Source organism: Taudactylus pleione, unplaced genomic scaffold (genome assembly GCF_031769625.1).
Source record: "Taudactylus pleione unplaced genomic scaffold, aTauple2 ptg000731l, whole genome shotgun sequence".
In the NCBI taxonomy this organism is placed as follows: Eukaryota; Metazoa; Chordata; class Amphibia; order Anura; family Myobatrachidae; genus Taudactylus; species Taudactylus pleione.
In genome coordinates this window covers 349,558-376,093 of record NW_028285133.1, presented here as the reverse complement: position 1 = coordinate 376,093, position 26,536 = coordinate 349,558, and the positions used below count along the sequence as shown (strand labels likewise).

The 26,536-nt window shown below is 46.2% G+C and overlaps 1 protein-coding gene across 1 annotated transcript; it reads left to right on the top strand.

Moving 5' to 3' along the window:
* The first annotated feature begins 665 nt into the window (after positions 1 to 665).
* On the top strand, positions 666 to 26,536 carry NOB1 (NIN1 (RPN12) binding protein 1 homolog). The gene is made up of 9 exons (XM_088456974.1): positions 666 to 828; positions 907 to 1,039; positions 2,238 to 2,371; positions 3,232 to 3,303; positions 3,648 to 3,791; positions 10,785 to 11,015; positions 11,743 to 11,840; positions 12,677 to 12,821; positions 25,891 to 26,536. Exons 1-9 carry the CDS (start codon positions 760 to 762, stop codon positions 26,158 to 26,160), a joined length of 1,296 nt encoding a protein of 431 aa, XP_088313100.1. The 5' UTR covers positions 666 to 759; the 3' UTR covers positions 26,161 to 26,536.

Genomic DNA, 26,536 nt, shown 5'->3' with positions numbered 1-26,536 from the left:
CCGGTAACGAAACTACACTAGATCGCTAGCGATGCGCGCTCCTGCTGGTTGCTAATGACATCCCCAGTCGTCTGTATTTGCAGCTCAATCTGGGGAAGTTGTTAGCGATGTCATGCTGCCGAATGCAGCATTGCCCTGCTCCCTCCCGCCGCCGTTCCATCATTGCCGGCATCGGCAAGTGTGTATGCACTTACCGATGCCAGCAACCCTGCTGAGTCCGTCACTGACGAGGTCGATGGATACACACATCATTTATACCCCTTTTACACCAGAGCTAAAACCCGGGTTATTGCAAGGTTAACCCGGGTAGCTCCTTGGTGTAAAAGGGGACAGGGTTGGATTCCCAGGTGGAGTGACTCAGCAATCCAACCCAGGTAACTTGTAGGGTTTAACATGGGATCGATCTGTGAAACTCTGCAGTGTAAACGGCGCGCTCCGGGTCATGACCTGGAGCGTGCTGCATGCCTGCCGATTGGCCGGCCTCAGTACCAAAATGCTTAACAAAAATAAATAAATATGAAGGAATCCCTGAAATCTGTAAATACTACTACTACTAAATTAATACTACTACTAATAATAATAAAAATAATAATAGTTTTTATAGTACTTTAACCTTATAATGGTGTGTAGTGCCCTCCTGTAAACAGCAGGTGGCAGGCGTGCTATTTGGATGTAAGACCGAACAAGAAGTGATGTTGGTCTGCAGGAAGAGTGTTACGCTCTCTCTGATTGGTTGGGTACCGGAGCTAGAGCTAAAACATGGCGACGTTCAGGGTGCTTCACGTTGTGGCGGATTCCGGAGCCTTCCTGAGGAACGCGGTGCTGCAGGTGAGAGTAGTGGCCCCCGGGAGGGCGAGGGCCAAGTGGTGAGCGCATCTCAGCTAATAACCGTTCACGTGTCTCTAGGAGATCGGGACTCACATCTACACGGTGCGGGAGGTGGTGAATGAAATCCGGGACAAGGCGACCAGGAGACGGCTGGCAGTGCTGCCCTATGAGCTCCTCTTCAGGGAGCCGAGACCTGAAAGTATCCAGCTAGGTGAGGAGGCAACACAGCAGCGGGAGGGGGAAACACTATTGTTGGGTTACCCTGCTTGTGGCTCTTCAGCTGTTGGGGGGCTGCGAGTGCCAGGGTGGCAGCTGCTGGGGGGCTGCGAGTGCCAGGGTGGCAGATGCGAGTGCCAGGGTGGCAGCTGCTGGGGGGCTGTGAGTGCCAGGATGGCAGCTGCTGGGGGACCACAAGTGCTAGGGTGGCAGCTGCTGGGGGACCACCAGTGCCAGGATGGTGACTGCATGTGCCCAGATGGCAGCTGCTGGGGGAACATAAGTGCCTGATGGCTGCTACCAGGGAACCACAAGTGCCAGGATGGCAGCTGAGGGACCAAGCACGGTGGTTTGCAGTGGGTCACAAGTTCCAGCATGACATGATTCTTGTCATCATACTCTACCACTGTGACACAATTTTACCATGAAATTAGCTATCGCGCCATAGGGGGCCACAGACTGACCATGTGAATCGTGTGCTATGACCATCATATTACTTGTGGCCAAGCGTCAATGAGATTTCCAGACTTTCTCTGGAGCCTTATTTTGGGAATCTTGTGAACATTTTGGCAATTATACACTTCGCTCCTTAGTCTGCCTCTGACCTGCGCCTCTCTAGTAACCACCTTTCATTGCCACCTCCAATACTTCTCTTGTGCTGCTCCCAACTTATGCAGCTTCCTATGGGATACGAGCGATAATAGCAAATGATGGTATTCGTGAGATGCCGGCATTTAATGCATATCGATATTCACGTAAATGTTTTCATAACTCCATGCAGAACTGTAGATCGTTTTTGGGATGCAATTCCAATTCTAAAACCTCCTTGCGGAATATATCTGGGTCTGGCACTTTACTGATGTCATGCGAGGTCGTACTTGCATGTTCCAGCAGCTTGGTGCCTTGCGTGCTGCCTGCAGGAAAACCGCCGGTGTATGGAGAGTCCCCATCTGGAGGCACTCTCCATGCAACAGGCTTATTAGATGAATCACCAGGCCCCATGTAAGTGCTCCTTCTGTATTTATGTTTAACTTCTGGAATATTTGACTCTGAGGGAATTAGTCTTCAATATACTGATATAGTGAGCGGTGTAGCATGCGTTCCCAGATGCAGAACTGTGTGTGAACACTTGGTAAGTGATTTACTGGTCAGAGACCAAGTCTAGTAACATCTCTCTCTCTCTCATGTTCTAGTGACCGAATTCTCAAAGAAGACCGGAGACTATGCCAGCCTTTCTGCCACGGACGTCAAGGTTCTGGCTCTCGCCTACCAACTTGAGGTTGAACATGTTGGTCCAGACCACATTAGAACAGAACCACCCCACAAGGTGAGGAGATTATAGTCCTATTCATGGTCAGGTGAGGAACATAGAGTCATTTCATGGCCTGAGTAACGTGGCAATACATGAACATAGATGGAATCTTGTGAAATGATGGGATACAATAGAGGCTGTGGAAATCCTTCACAATAAGTACATTTCCGTGCCCGGGGGAGACCAGATTACAGCTGCAGTCCAGTATTACATATTGGACACATTCCTTTATTATTTATTTGTCACCTCATTACTTTTAGGCTCAGCCGTATTCACCGGGCGTATGGGGGTATTCAATTAGCCGCAGGGTTTATTCCTCGACTAATTGCCGGCAAAAATCCCTGTGGCACTGGGGATACGCCATTCAATTAAATAGCCTTTTTCCCGCGTCAAAAAATCTTGATTCAGGCACGTAAGCACACTGACTCCGCATAAACAATGTTTGTTTTTTTCCCGCACGCGAACCCGATCTTGTGGGTTTTTTTACGTTGACTTTACACTCTGAGGTTCTGCCAGACTGTGGGGACTCGTCCGTGGGGTTATACCAAGTGATTAAATACATCTGGTGCGGCAATTAGCTGCTATTGCATACCTCCTATAGAGTTTTAGTAGGATGTTTTAGTTGGAAATCTGTGTTCAAAAGATACATTACACACTAATCATATTATGAGCAAGTGCTGTCAATTTATATAGTGTTATGAAAACGTCTTTCATTTCTTTATTCATGTCTGACCTTATCACTCAATTACTCCACCGGAGTCAGCGAAAGTCCTAACCATTAGATCAGAGGAATGCAGAGAAAACGTTGAACTTGGAGAAGGTGCCTCCTTCTGTCTTATTCTCTCAGTACAGACCAGATACTTTGTGTTTTCCAGGTCTCTGTCAGCACCACAGCGCAACACCCAGAGGCTCCCGTTAATGTGGCTGGCTTCCATTTCCCCTCCAAGGTAAGTTTTGTGTTGGGAATGATCCTCCTCTATTCACACGATATTCTGCCTGCAGTATGGAAGGAAATCGATGCAACGTCAGGTGTAGGTGTGTGGTCTGTGTATATATATTTTTTTTATAAGAAGGATTCATCTGGAAAGATAACAAAAACACTGGATGTGCTTCATATAGGCTGATAAACTGCTGTTTCTAGCAGTCCATGATGCAGAATGTACAGAGACTCTCTTTATATTGATTTATATTTTTAACACTTCATTACAAACATTATTTGGGGAAAATATAATTTTTTTTTCCCCAAAAAAATGGGCTTCGTGTGTCTTGATGTGTTGATTTATAATTTCAGCCTGCAGGTAAAAGGGAGAGCGTGCTGAGTACCCCGGGGGCAGATGAAAATAATGACCAGAGTGCGTTGAACCAAGAGTTTAATTCCTTTTTGTTCTGGAGAAACCCCTTGCCGAGCATTGAGGATGACTTGCTGGAACTAATGGTATGTCATGGGTCAACACTTGCCAACTATTTTAATATATTTATACACATATATAATTTTTTTTTGTGTAAAATATACATACATACATACATTTGTGCACTTGTCTGTGCCGGCTGAATATAGTATGCTTGTTTTTTCCCCCTGCAAATATAAAAATAATAACAATAGTAAAAAGTTCAACAGTATATGGCAGCACTATATAAGTATATGTCAGTTACGAATAATGCTAGTGTTATTCCAGTTATTGGCTATTCAGGTGTCGTCATGGGGATATAATTCAATAGCGTATCACGAGCAGGGCCCTCTTCCCTCATGTGGTTTTCCTTCCCTCACTTATACCATTATCTCCTCCCCCACTGCCAATAACGGCACCAAACCTTTGTGATCGGACGCCCTGCTGCTTATTTTGGTATTATGACTGGTGCTGCAGCAGTGTTTATACACCTTGTCCGTGTTCTGTAATGTTCTGTACTGTACGTAATTTTTTTTATTGTTTCTGCACAATATTTCTGTCTCTCAAGGGTGAACCTCCACAAACCTATATCCTCCCACTCCCAATTATTTACTGTGGATTAAATCTATATCAACCCATCACAGCAGTGACCAGTGATTCTCAGTGCTCAGGATCCTCCTCACCGTTTGTCCCTGTATATTATGTTTCTGTACTTTGTAAGGCGCAGCAGACCCCTTGTGGTGCCATATAAAGGATAATAATAATATTGTACATACCTCCAGACATGTTTCACACACGGGCGTACTAAATACTGTGATAAAAAGACTTTTCGGCAATGTCACAGGGCATGCACTAAAGTCAGATAGGCCTTACTGGTGCAGTCTAAGGGTTGAAGACCGGTAACTCAGCCTGCCAAAATACTTCATGGGGAAAGGTGGGCAGCAGCAACCCTTCCAGCCCTCTCCCTATTAAGCAGCGGCTTCGTGTGCCTAGGCTTCAGTCTGATTGTCGCTGCATAGTAAAAGTGGTGTAGATATCTTATAGTCGCAGTTCATATATTAATGAGTCCTACAGATCATTTGGGGTTGATGTTTTTTACTCTTTGCCTTACAAGCAATGGAAAATTCTAATAGAATAGATCTTTCTTCTTCGGGGTCCATAGGGATCCACAGGGATACCATGGGGATATTATGGTTGGAAGCCCAAGCACCAGACACATCATTGTAACGGGACTGCTCAGGCAGTCCTAAGCTTTTATTTTGTGTTTTATTTTAATTTCTTATGCGTGAGTCAGCAGTACTCGGCATCTGTATTAAGACGCAGATAATGCGACTCCATTTACCTCTGCCGGACCGCAACATCAGTAATTGTGCTGAAAATATGGGAAACCGGTTGGGATTGAGATCCAGCTGTTTGGCCACCTCATGCATCAGATACTGGCTGGTTGTGATGCTTTTCCCGTTGAGACTTGGCTTTAAAGCGTGGGCACTGAAATAGTAAGGGATGTTGCACAGAGCATAGTCAGAGTCATAGGCGACCAGACCATGGAATCCATTTTCACGGGAGAAAGTAATGACTTCTTGGTGATGATCTTCAATGCTCTGTGCGACCTTGATGTGGAAATTGTGCTGGTAATAGCTGGCAGCAATACTGCGACCTGGACTGCACCGGATGCTCAGAGATGTCAGGTAAGGCGATTCCTCGCTTCCGAGGAATCGCGCGTGGCAGTCCTTGCTTTTGGTGTCAGAGACGCACCAGAAGCCGCTGCTGTCAGGGCCTGGGATTGTCCGCGTCCTCATTAAACCAGCCGGGGCCTTATCGTCTGACGCCGGGGATCGCCAGCAGACACTACATCTGCTGCCGCGAGGCCAGCGTACCCGGCTGGTTAACGCAGCTTAGGGGAGGTAAGTGCTCCCCCGGCAGCTCCGACCCAGACACAGTCCCTACAAGAAGGGTTTCGCGCATCTGGGTTGCTCTGCCTACCCTCCACGTGTATATGAGTTGCTCATGGTCCACGCTCAGTGCGCCCTGTAGCTGTGGTCTCAGGAGGATCTGGGTCAGTCTCCCTGTATACCTCTTCCTTGGTTAAGGTATATAGCGCTCTATATCCTACCATTCCTTTGCCTTGCTGTAGTTGATTTAGAGCCGATTGTAATTATATTACATGTGCATTGTATGTGACTGGTTGCTAGCTGCTGATTGACACTGTCTTTTATCTCTAAATCTGTCAATTATAACGATCACTGTTTTCTCTCCATCCTTTTGGGGTGGAGGTTTCTTTCTGAGTACCTCACATTCAATTAAAATTTTGTGAAGGCTGTCACATAACATTGCAATTATTGCCTTTATTGACCATGTCAAAAGATGAAGGGAAACAGGAGGGGGAGCAGCCTGTGCTGGTTCCATGTAAGTTATGTACGGCTTATGTGTCCTCTCAGGAAGTAAAGGATGGTTTGTGTGTTGTCTGTTATAAAGAGCCATCTCACCAATCCAGTTTACCTGTCCCTGGACAAGAGCCATCTTGGGGTTCCTCTTTGTCCCAGGTTATGATGAATGTTGTGGATCGTATGGCTGCTCCTACGATGCCTCCTTAGATGGGGTGTCCACAGTATACTATGTTTGCACCTCCTATGCATTCTTCATGGAAGGATGTTTATGGCCATTCTAGTCAGAGTATGGCACCATCTATTGTTGATAACAGACCAGTAGTAACCTAAGTGCAAGTTATTTTTTTATCAGTCTGCCCAACATATGGATTCAGACGCATCATCAGGGAAATCCGATGATGCACAGGGTTCCTCTTCAGGATCTAGCTCTGGGGAGGAGGATCATCTGTCCACTTTGGATGTTCCTTCTTTGGTGAGGGTGGTTAAATCAGTCCTAGATATTCAGGATGATGAACCAGCTTACAGTAAGAAGGCTCCAATGTTTAATCACCACCAGAAGGTGGTCAAAATGGAGTTCACTGTATCTGAACAGCTTACAGAGCTTATCGAGGAGGCATGGGGTAACCCTGATAAATAATTTTATGTGAATAAAAGAATAACATCATTGCATCCATTCCCACCTTCTGTATGTACTAAGTGGGAGCTACCTCCTACTGTGGCTGCTCATGTAACACATTTAATCAGAAATGCTACATTGCCTATTCCATCAGCGTCTTCGCTGAAGGATTCCACAGATAAAAAGATTGAAGCCTGTCTTAAAACAATATTATCGTCATCTGGAGCTATGGCTGGAGCCTGGGTAGCCAAAGCTGTTGAAGAATGGATGGGGGCATTGGAAGATTCGCTACCAAAGAACAGATGATGAATATCTCCCTATCTGGGAGGGGCTGAAGTGGATGCTGGAATTTTAGCTTCTAGGGCATCAGCAGTATCAACAGTGGCACACAGGGCCCTTTGGTTAAGATCTTGGAAAGCTGATGCAGGATCAAAGCGGGCGCTGGAAGTCTTACCTTTCTATGGAAAGGTACTTTTTGGAGCAGAGTTGGATAATATAATCACTACTCTGGCGGCTTCAAAATCTGCAGGTCTGCCATCTACGTCAAATACTAGATCTAGGCAGGTTTCTTTTCAGTCCTTCCGTCCTCAGGGACGAGCAAAGGGACAGTCTTCCTCTAGGCCAGCTAGTTTCCGCAAGTCTAAGCGACAAACTTAAGAGGTCTGGCCCGGCAAGACGTCCAGCTTCTAAGCCGGACAACAAAACAAGCCCTCGACCTGATGGAGCGGGCTTCCTCCTGGTGGATGCCAGGGTGGGTGGCCGACTTCTTCAGTTTGCGGATTATTGGCATTCGACAACTACAGATGCCTGGGTCCGAGATGTGGTCTCTCTGGGGTATGTCCTCACTTTCAGGAGACCTACCCACCAGAAGTTTTTTTTTTTTTTTTGCACATCCCCTCCATCAGATGTGGTCAAGGCCTTGGGCCTTCAGGAAGCCGTTCACTCCCTGTTGCAGGCGGGGGTAATAATCCCGGTTCCTGTGTCTCAACAGGGAAGGGGTTATTATTCCAATCTGTTTCAGAAACCGATTGGGGTTTATCGTTCTATACTAAATGTAAAAACCCTCAACAAGTTTATTCATGTACCCAAGTTTCGTATGTAAGCTCTCCGGTCAATTATTTTGGCAATGGAGCTGGGGGATTACAAGGTTTCCCTGGGCATTCAGGATGCATGTTCCTATTATACCATCCCACCAACAAATCTTACGGTTTGCTGTCCTTCAGCAACATTACCTATTTCAAGCTCTACCATTTGGCCTATCTACGGCTCCCTGGGTATTTACCAAAATAATGGCAGTCATGTCAGCCTATCTCAGACGTCATGGAGTCAGAATTCTATATCTGGACAACCTACTGATATTGGCGCAGACTCCGGTTATGTTACAAAACCATATTCAAATGACCATAGCCTTTCTACAAAGGTTACGGCTGGATAATCAATTAGAAGAAATTGTCACTTTCTCCAACACAGCAGATGGTACATCTGGGAGCGTTTCTCGATTCTCGGGCACAAAGGGGGTTTCTGCCAGAGTACAAGTTTGCGGCCCTATCATTGCAATATGCAAGCGAAGGGTATCCATTCTATTAGCAATGCAGGTCCTGGGATCAATGGGTATCCACCTTCGACATGGTGGGGTATGCTCAGTTACATTCCAGGCCTCTACAAAGATTGATTCTCTCCAGGTGGCACGGACAGCATCATCTTATAAGATCTCAGAGGTCCTTCTCACTCCAGAGGTTCGTCACTCCCTCCCGTGGTGGCTGAGAAAGGATCATCTAAACAAATGGCGCCCGTTCTGGATTACAAATTGGGTGCTTCTCACCACGGATGCAAGCCTTCGCAATTGGGGGACAGTGACAGGTCATCACACCTTTAAGGAAAGATGGACAAATCAAGAAAGTCCTCTGCCAATAAACATTCTGGAACTGCGAGCAGTATACAGAGCCCTTGTCATGGCACAAGACCTGCTCCAGGGGAGGCCGGTCCAGATCCAGTCCGACAATGCGGCTACAGTGGCCTACCTCAATCATCAGGGAGGCACAAGAAGTTATGCAGCCATGAAGGAAGTGACGAAGCTTCTGATTTGTTCAGAACGTCATCTTCCGGCCATCTCTGCAATATTCATACCGGGAGTACTCAATTGGGAAGCAGACTTCCTAAGTCGCCAGGACATACACGCCGGAGAGTGGTCGCTCCTTCTGGAAGTGTTTCAGCTCCTGGTAAGCAAATGGGGTCTACCAGAGAGAGATCTCATGGAATCACGCCACAAAAACAAGGTCCCCAGGTACGGGTCCTGGTCCAGAGACCCATCAGCAGCCTTCGTGAACGCACTGGCAGTAAGATGGGATTTCAAGTTGGCGTATCTCTTTCCTCCAATTTCTCTACTCCAGCAGTTCTCAGACAATTCAAGCAGGAAGGCGGAACGGTAATACTGGTGGCTCTGACTTGGTCCAGACGTCATTGGTTCACCGACATCCAGAATCTATCCGTAGGCAATCAATACTCTCTTCCTCTATGGCAGGCTCTGCTAACGTCTGGCTTTGATGGCGTGGCTCTTGAATCTTCCATCCTAAGCGCAAAAAGTTTTTCTAGTTCTGTAATTCAAACGATGATTAGGGCAATGAAGCCCACATCAATTACAGAGTTTGGTATTCTTTTGGTAAATAGTGTTCCCATAGTAAGTATGATCCTGATATATTTAGGATTTCCAGGGTATTGGCTTTTTTTCAGGCAGGATTAGACAAAGGTCTACGTTTGGCCACTTTGAGAGTGCAGATTTCTGCACGGCCAGTATGGTTCCAGAAGAAGATTGCTTCATTACCAGATGTTAGAATTTTTTTCCAAGGAGTTTTGTGAGTTCAGCCTCCTTTTGTTCCATCGGTAGCACCGTGGGATATGTCTTTGGTTCTTAAGGGGTTACAAGCTTCCCCATTTGAACCTTTGGACTCTGTGGATTTGAAGTGGTCAACAGCAAAGACCCTTTTTTCTTTTTGCTATTTCTTCTGCTCGCAGAGTCTCTGATGTGGCAGCGCTATCTTGTCGCTCCCCATTTTTTTTTTTATTCACCAGGATAAAGCTCTTCTTCGTACTAGATAGGGTTACCTTCCTAAGGTAGTGTCCCGTTTTCATGTGAATGAAGAAATTGTTGTTCCAGCTTTTCAGGCTCCAGACCTTTCTGTAGGTGAAGCCTCCCTGGATGTAGTTTGTGCTCTCCGTATTTATGTGGAGCGGATGCTCTTTTCATATTATATGGTTTTCACAAAAAAGGATGGCCAGCTAACAAGCAGACCCTGGCTTGATGGTTACGTATGACTATCTCTCAGGTGTACACACAGGCTGATCTCCCTGTTCCAAACATGGTGACAGCACATTGTACTTGGTCTGTAAGGCCATCGTGGGCATTTACATGTGGTGCCTCTGCTGAGCAATTGTGCAAGGCAGCCACGTGGTCTTCTGTCCACACTTTTCTTAGGTTCTATTCCTTTGATACTTTTGCCTCTCAGGATGCTTCCTTTGGGCAACGAGTTCTCCTTTCTGCTCAGGAGCGTCCCCCACCTTAGGGGAACTGCTTTGGGACATCCCCATGGTATCCTTGTGGATCCCTATGGACCCTGAAGAAGAAATTTAGACTTATGGTAGACTTGCCTAGATAACTCCTTTTTCTTCGAGGTCCACAGCCTGACGCACCTAGCTTCATTGGGTTATTTTCTTTCGGTCACAGATTCCCTCCTCTTATGTAAGAGTGTTTCTGGTGTACGATTGTTCTTCATTCTCCTCTTTTTCTTTCTCCTGCCTTGAGGCTTGTTAACTAAACTGAAGTCCTATGGCTAGGGGTGTGGTATATATGTAGGAGGACCCGGAGCATTCTGGGAGCAGAAGCTTTAAATGTTTGGCGCCTGGTCTTCCAACCGTAATATCCCCATGGTATCCCTATGGACCTTGAAGAAAAGGCATTATCTAGGGAAGTCTACCATAACTCCACATCTTCTTTTTTTTTAAATTAAGATAATAATGCTTATTTGTTTATACTACTGCAGAATGCACAGTTGGTGTCCGTAAGTAGCAGCCGAGAGCCGGTAACTCCAGCGGCTGCCATGTCTGACGATCAGGGCAACATTGTAGAACAATCATCCAGTGAGGAGGAGGGTGATAATGACGGTGGCTGGATTACACCCAGTAACATCAAACAGATTCAGCAGGACTCCGGCACACGAGAGGCTCCGGTTAATGTAGTGGTCGGCTGCTTGACTACAGATTTTGCCATGCAGGTATTGCAGCTCATTTATATTCTCCTCCGGCAGTGCAATGTAATACTGGTAGTCACGCTTTCCTCCATCTTTATATTTACAATGAATCCCATGACATTATCATCTCTGGTCTAACAATGAGACTAATGACTACAGAACCCCTCTCCCCAAATAAGGGTCACACCAAAGTTATCCAGGTACCACCATGTTTTTGTTTTCCTACTGTTGCACAAAAGTCGAAAATAACCCTAAACCACAAATTATACATTTAACCAATCAAGATAGAATCCATTCCAAGTTTAATCAAAAAGTTTGTATTATCCTACATGTCTCCTGAGAGCATCGGTACAAAAAGGTTTAACGTAAATATTCCTTTACACCCTGTCGTTACTTATTACACATACAGGTTTAATAATGTCTGTAACTTATATTTTGTGGACTTTTGAACTGTTATTATATTATTAGAACGAAAGACTATGCAGAAGACACTGGCGGCATCAGACGCCTTCCCTTCACCTTTTACTGCTAAACATAATAGATAATTGTTGAGAACAAATCCTATGTTACCATTTTTGGGGGGAGCATACCTCCCAATATTTATAAAAGAGGAGCTGCTGTGGGGTAGATGGGCTGGTCATACTAACCAGAACTTTATAGTGTCCTGTGCAGCTCACAAGGTCCCCCTGGCTCAGACCTACTGCTTTTGGCCCTCAAACCCAGTATTTTATCGCTGTTCTCCTGTCCTCAGAACCTGCTCATACAGATGGGGCTGCATGTGTTGTCCGTGGATGGAATGCTCATCCGCCAGACCAGAAATTACATCTTGCGCTGCCACGGCTGTTTCAAGTGAGTGTCTGTCTGTGTTTCTGTCTTGTACTAGTGGTTCGATTGATCTCCTAAATACGTTGCTCTCCTGGGAATAGTATGGGCTAACAGGTGATCCTTTCCTCTATATGTACAGATGCCGAGTGGGAGAATTGTTACGAGGATAAAAATGTGTAATACTTCTATATCTATACTCTTGCTACTGCTTGCCATATTACAGTAGCTTTGGGGGGGAAGGATCAAGGCTTCTAAAGAGTGGAGAAGTTGCCCAAAGTAACCAATCGGCTCCAAGCTAGCATTTATCAAGTACATTCTATTCAATTATTGGTTGTTGGGGCAGCGTCTCCACTAGTCCAGTCTTTAGAAGCTTTGATACATCTCCCCCTTTGTACCCAGACTCAGCATTTCTATTTTTTAAACAGCAGGCAGAAATGATGATCCTTGTAGCGCTAGGTACACACTTGCCGATCTGTACTCGCACGATATGACGGGCCGACATATCGTGCCACGGGTACACATTGAGTGATATAATGAACCACCCCTCATTCCGTCCTTCATTACCTGCCAGGGTGCAGCGTATGACATCGTCCGGTTGGGCGTGCAGCGTGGCCGACCGGATGATATTGCATGGGAGCGCGCAGATAGTCCGTACACGCTATGCGATCCGCGCGATCTATCGTTCCGATCCGCGTCTGAAGCATAGATCGTTCAATGGATCTTTATAGGTGGTGACATTGATGGATCCGGCGGTGGTTCCAGAGCTTTCAGCTTGGCGTGAACATTTTATTCTCCTGGCTAGCTGACCAGATATATGGGGTTGGGGGAAACGTCTTACAGCATTTTCATTTCTCTTGCAGGACAACTTCAGACATGACCAAGTCCTTCTGTCCTCACTGTGGAAATAGGACCCTGAAGAAAGTGGCTGTGTCGGTGAATGAGGATGGCAGCCTCCAAATGCATTTCTCACGGAACCCCAAAGTCCTCAACACCCGTGGGATGCGGGTAAGAGCACACTCTCTCTATTCTGCAGGTCATGAAATGATCCTGGTAAACTACTGAAGGGAAATATGAGCCGCCACAGAGAAATATATTGAAGATCTTTGAAGTCCACCCGCAGGACAGATATAGTGAAAGCACTGAGCCAATATTCATGGCTGCATTTTGCAGTCTGTATATGTCTAGAGTGGGCCTTGGCTGCCATTTTATTGGTATTTCGGTCTCTAGTTGAAGGAGAGGGGGATGTAAGGAGAAGCATTACAGAAGGGGCATACCGGCACTTGAGTACAATATTTGTGGGGAAAACTAAATTGGGTCAAAGAGGTACACCTGTGATAGAGATGTAATAACAAGAGATATGGTAAGAACTTACCTTTGTTATCTCTGTTTATACGAAGTCCATAGGGTCCACAGGGTTGACCTTGGGGTATAGCTTGGATCTGGATCCACGGGCACCATACAGTTAAAGCTTTAGCTCCCAGGATGCACTTGGATCCTCCTCTATACCCCGCCCCCGAGCCACAGGCACCTCAGTTGGTAAGTAGCCTAGGCCGAAGGAGGAGACTAAACAGAGAGAAGGAAGACTGGAACACACAAGAAACCATACTCACAGAAATGGGAGACGGAAACACCGGTGACCAGTACCACAGCCCATTGGAAGCCAGGTGCGTCAGGGCGGGCGCCCTGTGGCCCCTATGGACTTCGTAGAAACAGAGATAACAAAGGTAAGTTCTTACCATATCTCTTGTTTTCTACTTCAGGGTCCATAGGGGGTCCACAGGGTTGACCTTGGGGATGTCCCAAAGCAGTTCAACTAAGGGCGGGGACGCTCCTGAGCAGAAAGGAGAATCCTGCGCCCGAAGGATGCATCCTGAGAGGCAAAGGTGTCAAACGCATAAAACCTCAAAAATGTCTGAATTGAAGACCAAGTGCCTGCCTTGCACAGCTGAACAGCGGAGGCACCACGTCTAGCAGCCCAAGAAGGGCCTACAGACCGAGTGGAATGAGCCTTAACCGAGGCTGGAACAGGCAAACGTTCCTGTATATAAGCCTCCCTAATAACAGAACAAAGCCAACGGGCTAAAGTTTGTTTGTTGGCAGGCCAACCCCTCTTATGGAAACCAAAGAGGATGAACAACGAATCGGACTTCCTAACAGAGGCCGTCCGTTCAACATAAATTCTGAGAGCCCGGACCACGTCCAGCGAAGCCTCGCCAGCCGTAAGACTCGGAGCCTGAAAAGCTGGCACCACAAGTTCCTGATCTATGTGGAACTTAGCAACCACTTTAGGCAAAAACTCAGGAAGGGGGAGATACAGGAAAGTGTCCCCAACTCGGATACCCTCCTGGCCGAAGCAAGAGCCAGGAGAAACACACAGTCTTAAGTGTTAACCACTTTAGGTCAACCGACTCAAGAGGCTCAAAAGGAGATCCCTGCAGGACCCGAAGAACCACCGCCAAGTCCCACGGAGCCACTGGAGGCACAAAGGGAGGCTGGATCCTCAGAACACCTTGGAACAAAGTGTGAACGTCAGGCAGTGTGGCAATCCTTCGTTGGAACCACACTGACAGGGCCGATACATAAACTTTTAGGGAAGCAAGCCGTAAGCCCAGGTCAAGACCTGACTGCAGAAATGCCAAAATCCTAGAAACTCTGAACACCCGAGGGTCATAGCTTCTAGACTCGCACCACTTGAAAGTAAGTGTGCCACACTCTGTGGTAAATCCGTGCAGAGGCAGGTTTACGTGCCCTAAGCATGGTACTGTTGACAGAGCTTGAAAAACCCCGGGACCTTAAGACGGCTGTCTCAAGAGCCACGCCGTCAAAGACAGTCGACCCAGATCCGGGTAAAGGCAGGGACCCTGAGACAGCAGATCCCGACGTTGAGGCAGAAGGTACGGAGCGTCTACAGACAGGCCCCTGAGATCAGAGTACCAAGGACGTCTGGGCCAAGCTGGAGCCACCAGCAGAAACGTGCCTCCGTCCTGTTAGATCTTTCTGAGTACCCAAGGGAGCAGGGAGACTGGAGGAAACAGATACGCTAGGTGAAACGACCATTTCACTGGCAACGCATCCACTAGGCTTGCGCCTGCGTCCCTTGTCCTTGAGCCATATATGGGCAACTTGTAATTGTGACGAGAGGCTATCAGGTCCAATTCCGGCAGTCCCCACTTGTCCACGAGAAGTTGAAACACCTCTGGGTGAAGCGACCATTCCCCGGGATGCACGTTGTGACGGCTGAGGAAGTCTGCCTCCCAATTGAGGACTCCCGGGACGAAGACTGCCAATATTGCTGGAAGGTGGCACTCCACCCAAGTCAGGATTTGGAACACTTCCAACATCGCAGCTCGACTGCGAGTTCCTCCCTGGTGATTTATGTATGCCACCGTGGTGGCGTCTGATTGCACCTGAACTGCTCTTCCGAGAAGAACGGTGCCTGACGCCAGAAGAGCACGGTACACTGCCCGTAGCTCTAGAATGTTTATGGGAAGGACGGCCTCCTCCGCCGACCAACGGCCCTGAAGAGACAACGAGCCGGTCACTGCCCCTCAACCCCGGAGACTGACATCTATCATGAGCAGAACCCAGTCCGGAATCCAAAAGGGGCGACCCTGGCTGAGATGAGCTGACTGCAGCCACCACGCCAAGGACCTGCGCACTTCCGGGGACAATACCAGTATCTGGGATCGTATCCAGCGGGACAACCCGTTCCATTCCACAACAATCTGCCCCTGCAGGGGTCTGGAATGGAACTGGGCGAACTCCACCATGTCGAATGCCGACACCATGGACCCCAGGACTCATTGCCGAATGTATTGACACCCTGCCACTGCTTAGGCAACCGTGTATCCTCAGGTGTAGGGAGGATACCTTTTCCAAAGTCAAGAAAATCCTTTGTTGACTGGAGTCCAGAAGTGCTCCCAGATGGACCATCCGTTGAGATGGGATCAGAGACTACTTCTTCCAATTTATTAACCACCCATGTGCTTGAAGACAAGCAATTGTCAGGTGGAGATGATGAAGAAGCACCTCCGGGGAGCTCGCCAGCAGCAGCAGATCGTCCAGGTACGGCAGCAACCGTATACCCTGACCCCGAAGGTGGGCAGCCATGCCTGCACCGAAACGACAGGGCGTACCCTTGAGAGACTACTTCTCGAACCCAAGCATCCGTGGTGATACTGAACCAACACTGGGCGAATCTGAGAAGTCGGCCTCCCACTCTGGGGTCCCCCAGGGAGAGGCCTGTCCCGTCAGGCAGCAGGTTTATCCTCCTGTTTGGAAGAGAGGCGCCAAGCATTCCATATGCTTCTTGGGTTTGGATGAGGCTTTGGTCGCTGAATGTCTCGGGAAGGACTGGCCCTTGGCCTTACCTGAACCCGAAAGGACCGAACGGCAGTGCTCCTCACCCTAGCCGGCGCAGAAGCCGAAGGGAGGAAAGCCGACTTGGACTTAGCCAAGGTATCCACTATTTTGTCCAAATCTGGACCAAATAGCAAATCTCCATTAAAGGGGAGAGCCTCCAGACCCTTTTTAGAGTCCGCATCAGCCCTCCAGGACCGCAGCCACAAGGATCTCCGAGCAGACACAGCCGCAGCCGAAACTCTAGGAGGTTAACATGCTTGCGTCCAATGACGCTTCCCCAATATAGGAATCGGCATCCCTCATTTGTGCCACTAATGCTCTCTAAACATCCGGAACACCGTCCGTAAGAGAATCCTCCAAGGCTTTGGCCCAGTTCTCAATGGCTTTAGCCACGCAGGAAATGGCCATGGACGGGCGCGCCACCGCTCCAGAGAGCGACTTCAAACAAATCTCCACTTTCCTGTCCGTTGGATCCTTTAAAGTGGAAATAGACGGCAATGGTAGCGTAGCGGTTTTAACCAAGTGAGTGACATGTGAATCCACCGCTGGTGGAGTCTCCCATTTCCTGCAATGATCCTCAGGAAAGGGATAATGAGAAGCTAACCCTTTCTGCGGTTGGAATCTCTTTGCTGGGTAATTGCCAGGCCGCCGCCATATGATCCGCCAACTGATCAGACAGAGGGAACACATTAGAAGTAACCTCAGCTTTCTTGAAGTCAGGAAACTTCGACTTAGGGACCGGTGCCGCCTCCTCTATATTGAGAATAGCCCGCACCACCCTAACTAATGCTAGAACATTAATGGAGGACCTAGGTTCAACCTCCTGTCCCACAGCATCCAAATCAGAATCCTCATGGACCTCTCCATCATCTGAAGAGGGATCCGATTCTGATACCTGCGCAGTGAGTAAACTCACAACAGGCCGCTTAGTCGCCTTCTGTGGCACATCACCCTGCAAAAATGACTGAAAAGCCAAGGATGAAGGCGCCAAACTCTGTACCGAGTTGGAGAGAACATCCACCCAAGGCGGAGGAGCCGACTGAGGGAAGCCCTGAAAAGGCACTACAGACTGTTGTGATACAGGGGGAGGCTGGACTTACACAGGCAGCCCCGAATACTGTCTCACAGTCTGGGCCCCGGAGGGAGATCGCAATATCTGCGGAATATCCGGGGAATGGGAGATAGAGTGCTGGGACAATGCCCCAGAAGGGGTCACTGTAGGGATTGACATCTGCAATAGATGTCAGCACTTGTGAAAACATCGCCCAAGGGGGGTCCTGCTGCATAGGGGGTATAGAGGGGCCTGGTGCCAGCTGGCACTGCCCGCAAAGACCATCCTGAGATAAATCCTCCCATTAACACCAGCAGAACAGCGTCTGCAGGAAAGCAACACAGGAGCCCCGGAGTGCTCAGTCTCCTCATCAGACATGATACAGTAATTATACAATAAATACTTATCAGCAGAGGACATACGGTGTTAACACCCTCGCACTCACCAGCATGCAACACAAACAGGCCCAAAAATATGGTACTGTGTAGCACACAACAGTATGTGACTGACCTCACAAATACATGATTTATAAAAGTGAGGTTAATAGAAAAACGCCCCTCCCCCACACACCTTCGGGCTGTAGGAGAAGCAAAGGGACAGATATAAGCTGACAGCAAGTAGAAAATGAATACAGACAGCAGCACTAGCAAAGTCACATACAATGCAGGAAGATTGTACTTACTCTACCAATCGCTGCCCTCAACCACCCAGATTCAGTGTCTGGGGGGAGTTATAGCGCCGTGTACACTGTCCTTTAGGTAGGGGAGAGGTACACAGGGGGACCTGACCATGCACCTGCCTGGGAGCCTGCGTTATAGCCGGAGAGCTCTGAGGAGGAGTGGCCAGCAGAGGAGCAGCTCAGCGACGCCAGTACACGTGAGAAAAGGCGCGCTGAGCTGAGGGGAGGAGCCGCTAAACCAGGGAAGGCTGCCTCCCCTGGCTAGTATTTAACCCCAGGGATGCCGGTTCCCCTCCGGAACTTATACCCTGGTGGTCCAGCGGAGCGCGGGGTATGCCTGCATGAGGGGGAGCCCGCCGCCGCTACTACTAGCGCCGCCGGTCTGTCCCCAGAGACCGGCGGCAACTGACTGCATTTACCCCCACGAGCGGCGCTAAGAGCGCTGCTCGCGGCTTACCTGTTCCCCGTAGAGTCCGGCAGCAGTCAGAGGGAGGTCCCGGAGCCATGCTAGGACTAACTCCGGGGTCCCGCTGCGATCGCCAGATCAGTACTGGCGTCGCAGCGCCAGCGGGGTGTTGAAGCGGCAGCATGGACGTCCAGAAGGACAGTCCTATGCTGCTGCATTAAGTGTAAAACAAGAGAAAAAAATAAAAAACTTTTCTTCTGTAAAAATAAAGCTTAGGGGCTGCTCCTGCAGCCCCACTGCACAGTGCAACCGACTTCGGCCGGCACCAAACTGAAACTGAGGTGCCTGTGGCTCGGGGGCGGGGTATAGAGGAGGATCCAAGTGCATCCTGGGAGCTAAAGCTTTAACTGTATGGTGCCCGTGGATCCAGATCCAAGCTATACCCCAAGGTCAACCCTGTGGACCCCCTATGGACCCTGAAGTAGAAATTTAGTTTATTATCTCCCAGTTAATAGCCATCTGATCAGTACTTTACCAGCCTGGCTGGTAAAAATGTGGTACCCATGCCATTGTTATTAATAGAGCAAGTTAATGTAAGAACGGGATAGTGTCAGGATACTTATACACAAGTTGGCTTCCACATAGACTGTTCTGTAATTATCCACATGCAGCAGGTTATAGTCCATACCACCTCCTTCAGGTATGATGTAACCTATAGTTATCGATTCCACGTTGTTTTTTTCTAATATATTTTTGGTAACCTTAGCCTGCTTCAGTGACAACAGTAGTTTTATACAGAGTTGCTAAATATCTGCTCATCCCACAGTGCAGCGGTTGCTTGAGGCAAAGGGTTCACTTTTTAAGGGGTTTAAACTTACTAAGCAAGCCGCCACTTCTCCGTATATGTTTAAACAGGAAATGTAACATGGCAATACCTATCAATGCAAATCCATCCCTGTTTTGCTCTGATTAGCACTTTCTGCTGAAATACTCCAAGAAAAGACGGCACTTAATACATTTATAACTTATTTACAAATCTTTTCTGAACTGGTAATTTAACAGCACTGTGACTGCTGCCATTCCACTTCTGGCCAGCAGGTGGCTAAGTAGTGTTCTCCTGCTGGGCAAGATTTGTGTTGAGTTTTCAATATATTGGGTCATAATGGGGCAGATTTAATAAAAACTTCTAAAAATGAAAAGTGGTAGTGTTACCCATAACATCTAAAAATTTTGATTATCGCTTTTCACTATTGCATCCTAGAAAATGATACAAACTCTGGTTGCTATGGGTAACACCACCACTTTTAATTTTTAGTAGCTTTAGTAAATCTACCCCCATGTCTTTGTGAATATTTGTCATATTGTCCCTTTTGTGTTTAAGATTGCCTATAGCACCTAGCATGCCTTACGGTGCATCCGGAAAGTATTCACAACGCTTCACGTTTTCCACATTTTGCAAATGTAATAAAGAAAAAAAAAACAGCTAAGAAATCACACGTACATAAGTATTCACAAACTTTGCTCAATACTTTGTTGATACACCTTTGGCAGCAATTACAGCCTCAAGTCTTTTTGAATAAGATGCCACAAGCTTGGCACACCTATCTTTGGGCAGTTTCGCCCATTCCTCTTTGCAGCACCTCTCAAGCTCCGGATGGGAAGCATCGTTGCTCCAGAGATGTTCAATTGGATTCAAGTCTGTGCTCAGGCTGGGCCACTCAAGGACATTCACAGAGTTGTCCTGAAGCCACTGCTTTGATATCTTGGCTGTGTGCTTAGGGTCGTTACCCTGCTGAAAGATGAACCGTAGCCCCAGTCTGAGGTCAAGAGCGCTCTGGAGCAGGTTTTCATCCAGGATGTCTCTGTACATTGCTGCATTCATCTTTCCCTCTATCCTGACTAGTCTCCCAGTTCCTGCCGCTGAAAAACATCCCCATAGTATGATGCTGCCACCACCATGCTTCACTGTAGGGATAGTATTTTCCTGGTGATGAGCGGTGCCTGGTTTGCGCCAAACATAACGCCTGGCATTCATGCCAAAGCGTTCAATCTTTGTCTCTCATGGTCTGAGAGTCCTTCAGGTGCATTTTGGCAAATTCCAGGCGGGCTGGCATGTGCTTTTTTTTTTATGTAATCTGTTTTTATTGAAAACGAAAACAGCACAGTACATATATGGCCTACAACGGCCCACAGAAACATCAAATAAAGTCAAATAACAATATGAATTCAGTGGACAAATATACTCATACAACATAAAATAAAGGAGCAAGAAAGAATAAGTCTTAAGTCGCTTAGTTTTAAACGTGCTGTCAAATATTACTAACTGAGGTAGAATGAAAAACAAAAAACAATATAAAAGCAAAAATCTAAATAACTAATCAACTAAAATAAGAAACATAAGAATTTAAGAAAGAAAATAATAGAGAGGGCATGTGCTTTTTACTAAGGAGTGGCTTCCATCTGGCCACTCTACCATACAGGCCTTATTGATGGATTGCTGCAGAGATGGTTGTCCTTCTGGAAGGTTCTCCCCTCTCCACAGAGGAATGCTGTAGCTCTGACAGAGTGACCATCGGGTTCTTGGTCACCTCCCTAACTAGGTCCCTTCTCCCTCGATATCTCAGTTTAGACGGCTGGCCAACTCTAGGAAGAGTCCTGGTGGTTCCGAACTTCTTCCATTTACATATGATGGAGGCCACTGTGCTCATTGGGACCTTCAAAGCAGCAGATATTTTTCTGTATCCTTCCCCAGATTTGTGCCTCGAGACAATCCTGTCTCGGAGGTCTACAGACAATTCCTTGGACTTCATGCTTGGTTTGTGCTCTGACATGCACTGTCAAATGTGGGCCCTTGTATAGACAGGTGTATGCCTTTCAAAATCATGTCCAATCAACTGATTTTATCACAGGTGGACTCCAATTAAGCTGTAGGAACATCTCAAGGATGATCAGTGGAAACAGGATGCACCCGAGCTCAATTTTGAGCTTCATGGCAAAGGCTGTGGATACTTATGTAAATGTGATTTCTTAGTGTTTTTTTTTTTTTTTTTTATTATTATTATTAAATTTGCAAAAATCTCCAAAAAACTTTTTATAGATTGTCATTATGGGGTATTGTGTGTAGAATTTTGAGTACAAAAATTAATTTATTCCATTTTGGAATAAGGCTGTAGCATAACAAAATGTGGAAAAAGTGAAGCGTTGTGAATACTTTCCGGATGCACTGTATATCTACTATATGACATTATTGGCTGTCTCTGTTCTATATTTGAAAAGTTTATTTTGGGGCATGATAGTAATCTGGTAATTTACTACATATGGCTGCAAGCAACACAGAATATGTGAAACGTACATCAGTTATCAAGATCCCGACTACACAAAGCAGTACATAATAGCACATGGTGATAGCATACAGTGGCACTGACTACACACAGCAGTACATAACACATGGTGATAGCATACAGTGGCATTGACTACACACAGCAGTACATAATAGCACATGGTGATGATAGCATACAGTGGCACTGACTACACACAGCAGTGCATAATAGCACACGGTGATGGCATATAGTGGCACTGACTACACACAGCAGTACATAATAGCACACGGTGATGGCATATAGTGGCACTGACTACACACAGCAGTACATAATAGCACACGGTGATGGCATACAGTGGCACTGACTACACACAGCAGTACATAATAGCACATGGTGATAGCATACAGTGGCACTGACTACACACAGCAGTACATAATAGCACATGGTGATGATAGCATACAGTGGCACTGACTACACACAGCAGTTCATAATGGCACATGGTGATAGCATATAGTGTCACTGACTACACACAGTACATAATAATACATGGTGATAGCATATAGTGTCACTGACTACACACAGTACATAATAATACATGGTGATGATAGCATATAGTGTCACTGACTACACACAGTACATAATAATACATGGTGATAGCATATAGTGTCACTGACTATACACAGTACATAATAATACATGGTGATGATAGCATACAGTGGCACTGACTACTACACACAGTACATAATAACACACGGTGATAGCATATAGTGTCACTGACTACACACAGCAGTACATAATAGCACATGGTGATAGCATACAGTGGCACTGACTACACACAGCAGTACATAATAACACATGGTGATAGCATATAGTGGCACTGACTACACACAGCAGTACATAATAGCACATGGTGATAGCATATAGTGTCACTGACTACACACAGTACATAATAATACATGGTGATAGCATATAGTGTCACTGACTACACACAGTACATAATAATACATGGTGATGATAGCATATAGTGTCACTGACTACACACAGTACATAATAATACATGGTGATAGCATATAGTGTCACTGACTATACACAGTACATAATAATACATGGTGATGATAGCATACAGTGGCACTGACTACACACAGCAGTACATAATAATACATGGTGATAGCATATAGTGTCACTGACTACACACAGTACATAATAATACATGGTGATGATAGCATATAGTGTCACTGACTACACACAGTACATAATAATACATGGTGATAGCATATAGTGTCACTGACTATACACAGTACATAATAATACATGGTGATGATAGCATACAGTGGCACTGACTACTACACACAGTACATAATAACACACGGTGATAGCATATAGTGTCACTGACTACACACAGCAGTACATAATAGCACATGGTGATAGCATACAGTGGCACTGACTACACACAGCAGTACATAATAACACATGGTGATAGCATATAGTGGCACTGACTACACACAGCAGTACATAATAGCACATGGTGATAGCATATAGTGGCACTGACTACACACAGCAGTACATAATAATACATGGTGATAGCATACAGTGGCATTGACTACACACAGCAGTACATAATAATACATGGTGATGATAGCATATAGTGGCACTGACTACACACAGCAGTACATAATAGCACATGGTGATAGCATACAGTGGCACTGACTACACACAGCAGTACATAATACATGGTGATAGCATACAGTGGCACTGACTACACACAGCAGTACATAATAATACATGGTGATGATAGCATACAGTGGCACTGACTACACACAGCAGTACATAATACATGGTGATAGCATACAGTGGCACTGACTACACACAGCAGTACAGAATAGCACATGGTGATAGCATACAGTGGCACTGACTACACACAGCAGTACATAATAGCACATGGTGATAGCATACAGTGTCACTGACTACACACAGCAGTACATAATAATACATGGTGATGATAGCATACAGTGGCACTGACTACACACAGCAGTACATAATAATACATGGTGATGATAGCATACAGTGGCACTGACTACACACAGCAGTACATAATAATACATGGTGATAGCATATAGTGGCACTGACTACACACAGCAGTACATAATAACACATGGTGATGATAGCATACAGTGGCACTGACTACACACAGTACATAATAATACATGGTGATGATAGCATACAGTGGCACTGACTACTACACACAGTACATAATAACACACGGTGATAGCATATAGTGGCACTGACTACACACAGCAGTACATAATAATACATGGTGATGATAGCATACAGTGGCACTGACTACACAAAGCAGTACATAATAATACATGGTGATAGCATATAGTGGCACTGACTACACATAGCAGTACATAATAGCACATGGTGATAGCATATAGTGGCACTGACTACACAAAGCAGTACATAATAGCACATGGTGATAGCATACAGTGGCACTGACTACACACAGCAATACATAATAGCACATGGTGATAGCATACAGTGGCACTGACTACACACAGCAGTACATAATAACACATGGTGATAGCATACAGTGGCACTGACTACACAAAGCTGTACATAATAGCACATGGTGATAGCATATAGTGGCACTGACTACACAAAGCTGTACATAATAACACATGGTGATAGCATACAGTGTCACTGACTACACACAGCAGTACATAATAACACATGGTGATAGCATATAGTGGCACTGACTACACACAGCAGTACATAATAGCACATGGTGATAGCATATAGTGGCACTGACTACACAAAGCAGTACATAATAGCACATGGTGATAGCATACAGTGGCACTGACTACACACAGCAGTACATAATAATACATGGTGATGATAGCATACAGTGGCACTGACTACACACAGCAGTACATAATAATACATGGTGATAGCATACAGTGTCACTGACTACACACAGCAGTACATAATAATACATGGTGATAGCATATAGTGGCACTGACTACACACAGCAGTACATAATAGCACATGGTGATAGCATACAGTGGCACTGACTACACACAGCAGTACATAATAACACATGGTGATAGCATATAGTGGCACTGACTACACACAGCAGTACATAATAGCACATGGTGATAGCATACAGTGGCACTGACTACACAAAGCTGTACATAATAGCACATGGTGATAGCATATAGTGGCACTGACTACACAAAGCTGTACATAATAACACATGGTGATAGCATATAGTGGCACTGACTACACACAGCAGTACATAATAGCACATGGTGATAGCATATAGTGGCACTGACTACACAAAGCAATACATAATAGCACATGGTGATGATAGCATACAGTAGCACTGACTACACACAGTACATAATAGCACATGGTGATGATAGCATACAGTGGCACTGACTACTACACACAGTACATAATAACACATGGTGATAGCATATAGTGGCACTGACTACACACAGCAGTACATAATAGCACATGGTGATAGCATACAGTGGCACTGACTACACACAGCAGTACATAATAACACATGGTGATAGCATATAGTGGCACTGACTACACACAGCAGTACATAATAATACATGGTGATAGCATACAGTGTCACTGACTACACACAGCAGTACATAATAATACATGGTGATAGCATATAGTGGCACTGACTACACACAGCAGTACATAATAGTACATGGTGATAGCATATAGTGGCACTGACTACACACAGCAGTACATAATAATACATGGTGATAGCATACAGTGGCATTGACTACACACAGCAGTACATAATAATACATGGTGATGATAGCATACAGTGGCATTGACTACACACAGCAGTACATAATAATACATGGTGATGATAGCATATAGTGGCACTGACTACACACAGCAGTACATAATAATACATGGTGATAGCATACAGTGGCACTGACTACTACACACAGTACATAATAACACACGGTGATGATAGCATACAGTGGCACTGACTACACACAGCAGTACATAATAACACATGGTGATAGCATACAGTGGCACTGACTACACACAGCAGTACATAATAGCACATGGTGATAGCATACAGTGGCACTGACTACACAAAGCAGTACATAATAATACATGGTGATAGCATTTAGTGTCACTGACTACACACAGTACATAATAGCAAATTGTAGTGGAATGCAATGCCATGTTTTACTCATCACCCTGACTGTGTGTCTCTGCAGTACTCTTTGCCAACCCCACAAGGCGGAAAACACGCTTCAAACCCACACTTGGTGTTGGACCAGAATTTCCCCCAGCAACGTCTCTCTAAGAAGGCAAGAGCCAAAACGGACGTGTTCAACCCGGATTACATTGCCGGAGCTTCGCCATTTGCAGAAAACGACATCTACAGCCGCGCTGCCAACCTGAATATCCGAGATGGCGCAACAGGAGCAGGGCGCAGGCGGGTGAACCCCAACGCTCCCAGGAAAAAGTGTGTGAAGAAGAGATGAGCATGTGTCAGGAGATATTTATGTGAAGGTGCCTTTCATCTGTCTGGCCAGCAGTGGAAGATAATGCCCTCTGTGAGGAAATGACAGCAGCCGTGTTACAGGTGTATAAATGGACGCAGTTGGTGAAGCCGTGTTGTTCACGAGGCAGGAAACACACTCTTTAGTTCTGTGTGATCCTCTACTACAGCGTCCGTCAGTCCCACCCTGGTGACCGTATTTCTAAAAGGGGGGCGGGGAGATGTGGGCGTTTTTGCTTGTTGTGTTCACTGTTCTGCTAAACACTAGTATAGCACACGTCCGGGCTTCTTATAGTACAGCTGTGCATGGCTAAAGAGATGTGTGTAAACAAGTGTGATATTAAAATATCTAAATTATA